The sequence below is a fragment of the Asparagus officinalis genome, chromosome 8, assembly GCF_001876935.1.
Source record: "Asparagus officinalis chromosome 8, Aspof.V1, whole genome shotgun sequence".
Taxonomy (NCBI): domain Eukaryota; kingdom Viridiplantae; phylum Streptophyta; class Magnoliopsida; order Asparagales; family Asparagaceae; genus Asparagus; species Asparagus officinalis.
This window is the reverse complement of record NC_033801.1, coordinates 70,395,692-70,401,396: the sequence shown is the minus strand read 5'-3', so window position 1 is coordinate 70,401,396 and position 5,705 is coordinate 70,395,692. Positions and strand designations below refer to the sequence as shown.

Here is a 5,705-nt window from a genome sequence, read left to right as displayed (position 1 = left end):
ACCTAGGCACCCAACCTTAGGGTTGTTATTCAATCTCAAGGCTGCCAAAGACCTAGTCAACTCTCAAGAGTTCTAGGCATTCGACTCCTCAGTTGAATTAAAAACCCTTGGTACCTCTTTAGGGTAAACCCAAGGCATAACATATGGTCGAGTCCTATAGTACAACTCGACGATCATGGCTAATAAAAAACCTAAGCGTCCAAATAAGTCCTGGGCGATGTTTGGGTCAAAAGTTGCTTTCATTGCCAACGAACTCATTGCAACCGTTTATCGATTACAAGTTCGAAAAAAGTATAGAAAAGTAGATCTTTTTATAAGATCGACTTATACAATAAGAATAAAAATTACAACTTTGTCAAACAATACACAACAGATGTTTATCGCCTGCTATTTGCGTGGGAACTTTGCCTGTTCTAGGGACGTCGATATCCGTGGACCACCACAGATTAGATCCGGTTGACAAATTGATAATCAAAGCTCCTACTTCACAAAGACAGTATTTGCAAAAGTGGTAATCCCGACCAAGCGAGATTACAACTCTTCTCGCGATTAAGACTAAGCTTAAATCCAGAGGAATAGAGGGAAATAGGTCTCAGATCTCTCGAACTCTCTCTCTTTTGATTGAGAAACTTTGCCAAGATCTGCTAACCCTCTAAAATTCATGCTTCACTCTCTAATTTGGCAGCACCTTGCCCTCTTGATGTCTGCCCTTATAAAATGAGCCCCTAGGTCTGTATTTATAGGCTTCGGTTGGGGGTTTCCGGATAAGATCGCTGGATTTAGCCTTATCCTAGTTGTCAACCATGTAACAACATTTAGAGATAACATCTAGGTAGATAGGAACCTCTGGAACAGAAGAAATCCCGTGAAAACTCGTCAAAAACCGTCAAAACGTATTTTCGGATCGAATCTAGCTGAACCGGGTGTAAAACAAACCGAACTAGTTCGGTTCAGGCGCGAACCACCATTTGGTGGCTCAGCCCAAGGCCGAGCCACTGGCCTGGCCGAGTCATTTTGTTGCAACTTGATCGTAATAGGATTTCTCAGTATGTTTGATCTGGACTTGTTTCGTCCTTCTACGTGCATTCTGACATTTTGTTGACTTCTACACTTCACCGATGTGCTTCATGTGTTTCCTGAATGCGCAAGTCGCTTGACAAAGACCAACAGGCGTGCAAGCTACTTGGTTTGCCATTTCGGTGACCGATGAGCGTACGGGCTATTTAGAGCTGGCCGATGAGTGCGCGGGCCATATAGAGGTGGCCGGTGAGTGCACGGGCCATTTAGTTCGCTATTTCGATGGCCGATGAGCATGTGATCCACTTGGTGGTGGCCGGTGAGTATGTGGGCCACTTAGGGCTGGCTGACGAGTGCGCGAGCCACATGGAGGTGGCCCATGAGTGCACGGGCAACTTGGTTCACCATTAGACCATCTCCAATGGCTAACAATTGGGTATGTTATTTGGTGCAATGGCTAACAATTGCGTAGGCAAATGAAAAGTAGGAGAGAGAAAAGACAAAATTTGTCTACCGGTTAATTTTCTCCAAGGGTACGGCTTGTCAGCAGCTGCAATTAAAAAAAACCAAAAAAAATGCTCCATCCATTCTCCTTGCGCCACGTCAGCGAAACTGGGCCTGCAGATGGACACAGGCCACAAAAGAGAATGTCTTTTGTTTTTTTTTGTTTTTCTTTTGTTTTTCTTTCTTCCATTATTTAAATGACTTTTTTTATATCAATAATTGCTCTAAATTAATTATTTTTTTTCACCCTTATTTTTTATTTTTCAAGGTCTATAAATAGAGCTTGAGTTTATGTTATTTGGACACCAAAAAAAAATCAAGTTTATACTCACTTCATTCCTTATATTTCCAACTTCCACATTCTCACCCTCTCATTTTCTTCTTCTTCTTCCATCTTCAACATCCTTCATGGATCCTTCAGTTAACTTAAACTTTCTCCCAAATTACAACTATCCAAACCAATCTCAAAATCCGAATATGCAACCTCAAAATCCAAATACACAACGGCCTGAAAATCATCCTTACATGCCATATGGCTATCAAAATCCTAATATGATGCCGCCAATTTATGGAATGCAATACCCGTATAATCATCCTTATATACCATATGGCTATCAACCAGTTCCTAGAAACAGCTCTCTTCCAACTCATGTCAATTTTCCAAACATTGAACCGACTAGTGAGCCAAACACACCTCGCTTTAGTAGTGGATCCAACGGTATCCCACAATTTTCTACACAAATCTCTCTGGGAGAACTTGATGGGGATACTCCCCACAGTTTTGAAGCTCCAACCCAACAATCAGCGAAGAAAGGAAATTACGCCAGTTGGACTTTTGAAGAGAACAAGTTGTTATTAACTGGTTATTTCCACTACAGTACTGACAGTGAATTGGGTTCAAATCAAAAGGGTGATACTTTTTGGGGCAAAATCTCTGATTACGTGAATGAGAACTCCGATCGTGGGATACAGAGGAACATTATAAAATGTCAAAGTCATTTTTGTGACCTCAACAAGAAGATTAGTAACTTTGTTGGTTGTTATAGTGCTGCTACTAGGGAGAGACGTAGTGGTTGGTCAGACAATGACTACATATCCAAAGGTCTAGAGTTGTACAGTGAAAACCAAGGTACAAAGTTTTAATTGTTGGATGAGTGGAAGTTGGTTCGTCACCAACCCAAATATATCACAGGAGCAACTGAATCTGGAAGTAGTGGATCTAAGAGAAAGAGTAGTAGCGATGACGTTGATTCTACTATTCATTCTCTTGTACGTCCGGAAGGTAGGGATGCAACAAAGAAGAAAGCTAGAGCTTCATCTAGTAAATCATCAACTTCAAGAAAATCAAAGGTTACCATTCAGGAAGAGTTGTCCGATTTAGCATCTCGTCGTGACGCTAATGAACAATACAGGGCGTCTCAAGTCTCAGCTATCCAGGAGTACAATCGCAATAAGAAGTTAGAGATGTGGTTGAGCTTGAAGAACAAGGAGGCCCGAGATGATGAAGATGAAGCGGCGTATAGTATGTTGAAGAAGGAATTGTTTAGAAACTAGTTTGCATATTCCGTGTATTATTATCGAAGTGTGTGTTCTTCATAGTAATGTGTGTTTTATTGTCGTGATGTATGTTCTTTAGTAAGCGTGTTGTTTGAATAAGAGTGTTGTTTGAATTATGATGTTTTGTTTGAATAATAGTGTTGTTTGAATATTGTGTGACTACACATTCTGACGAATATAAGGACATGGATATGACTACTCACTGCATTAAACTCCAAAATCAATAATCAACTCACTAGCTCAGACAAGACTATGACTACTCACTGCATTACACTCCAAAATCAATAATCAACCCACTAGCTCCGACAAGACTATGACTACTCACTGCATTACACTCCAAAATCAATAATCAACCCACTAGCTCCGACAAGACTATGACTACTCACTGCATTACACTCCAAAATCAATAATCAACCCACTAGCTCCGACAAGACTATGACTACTCATTGCATTACACTCCAAAATCAATAATCAACCCACTAGCTCAGACAAGACTATGACTACTCAATATCTTATTTTCATATTCAATTTTGTTAACTAAATTTAATGGAATCCGGAGCTCATTCACTATAAATCTGGTAGTGCACATCATATGAATATCAACCAAAGCATTTTACTTCATACTTTCCTCTAATTATCATCCAATGGATCTACCCCCAAATATGGTTAACCTTGAAGAGGTCCAACGACAATGGGAGTTGGAAAATTCCATACTCGATAGGCAACAACAACTTCTTGAAGAGTTACAACATAGAAACGAACGACCACACAAAAAAAAGTTCTGCATAGGGATCATAGAGCTGCCCATCAAAGGCTCATGGCCGACTACTTCGACGAGTCATGCACTTACTCCGACATGCAGTTTCGCCGAAGATATCGAATGAAAAGGTCATTGTTTCTACGAATTGTAGACGCATTATCAAATTATGACAACTACTTCACTCTAAGGCGTGATAATTCAAAAAAATTGGGCTTGTCAGCTATCCAAAAGTGTACAGCTGCCATCCGCATGCTTGCATACGGAGTCGTCGCAGATGCATGTGATGAGTATGTGAAGATTGGAGAATCCACCACAATTGAGTGCACTCGCAATTTTTGCGATGGGGGTAATTGCTTTGTTTCAAGATGAATACTTAAGACGTCTAAATGTGGAAGACGTGCAGAGGTTACTCCAAGTTGGTCAGGAGCGTGGTTTCCCCGGAATGATTGGAAGTATCGACTGCATGCACTGGCAATGGAAGAATTGTCCTAAGGCTTGGTAAGGGCAGTTTACTAGTGGACACAAGGGGACGACAACAGTTATCCTTGAGGCAGTGGCATCTTTTGATTTATGGATATGGCATGCTTTTTTTTGTTTGGCAGGTACATTGAACGACATTAATGTACTAGATAGGTCACCGTTATTTGACGATATTAAGTCCGGTGAAGCCCCGGAGGTGAATTTCATTGTCAATGGGCGACAATACAATTGTGCTTACTATCTTGCAGATGGAATATATCTGAAATGGCCTGTCTTTGTCAAATCAATTCAATTGCCCCAAGGCAACAAAGCGTAGTTGTTTGCCAAACAACAAGAATCATGTAGGAAGGATGTGGAACGCGCATTTGGGGTTCTCCAAGCACGATTTGCTTTTATTCGCCAGCCCGCTAGAATGTGGGACATTGAGGTCTTAGGTAAAATAATGAGGGCTTGCATTATTTTACATAACATGATAGTCGAGGATGAACGAGATACATATTCGTGAAACTGGGAAAATATTGACTTCGAACCATCGAACAATGCTAGTGCTAGCTCTAGCTCCTCTTTCAATGTCCAAACACAAGTGTTGCCACAATTTGAAGTGCACGTTCAAGCCCGAGCCGAATCGGATATTCATACTAGAGCCGATCTACGTGATAGGGCCAAACACATTCAGTTGAAAAAGGATCTCGTCGAGCACATTTGGCAAAAATTTGGGGCAACCTTCGAATAGAAATGTCAAAAACTTTCAATGTTTAGTGTGTTTTTTCTTGCATGTTTCAATAAACTATGTATGTTCGGTGTGTTTTTTCTTGTACGTTATCAATAAATTATGTATGTTTGGTTTACCACTACATTAATAATAGTGTGTGTTGTTTTCTTTTATAAAATTAATATATTATTTATTGCATTAAAAATTAAGTTTTTTGAAAATTATAAATTATTAAAAAATACATATTATTTATTACATAATAAAAATTAAATTTTATAATTATAAATATATTAGTAAATATAATAACGATTAAAATGTATAAAAAATAAGAATAATAGGATGAATAAATATGGTGGGGTATATGGTTGAGTGATGTGGAGGAAAGATAAAGTGAAAAACTTTTGAAAAACTAGTTGTTGTGGAGTTGAAAGGCAATTGGAAAAGTCAAGTGATGTGGAGAGAGAATAAAGTGAGGTGGAAGGAGAGAGAAAGACAATATTTGCCTTGCCATTGGAGATGGTCTTACGGTGGGCGATGAGCGTGTGGGCCACTTGGCGAAGGTCGGTGAGCATGCAGGCCACTTGGCATTAGCTGATGAGTGTGTGGTCCACTTGCTTCACCGTTTCGGTGGCTGATGAGTGCATGAGCCACTTGGTTCGCTATTTCCGTGGTCGA

The 5,705-nt window shown here is 40.0% G+C and overlaps 1 protein-coding gene and 1 pseudogene across 1 annotated transcript; both read left to right on the top strand.

Moving 5' to 3' along the window:
- LOC109821342 lies at positions 1,999–3,075 on the top strand. The gene is made up of 2 exons (XM_020387530.1): positions 1,999–2,650; positions 2,804–3,075. Exons 1-2 carry the CDS (start codon positions 1,999–2,001, stop codon positions 3,073–3,075), a joined length of 924 nt encoding a protein of 307 aa, XP_020243119.1.
- On the top strand, positions 3,723–5,051 carry LOC109821341 (annotated as a pseudogene).

Bases quoted from the DNA above. Each gene is read 5' to 3' on its own strand.
- LOC109821342 (XM_020387530.1), top strand. From the start codon at position 1,999: ATGCAACCTCAAAATCCAAATACACAACGGCCTGAAAATCATCCTTAC. The intron at 2,651-2,803 runs GTACAAAGTTTT...TACGTCCGGAAG, and splicing joins GTTGTACAGTGAAAACCAAG to GTAGGGATGCAACAAAGAAG.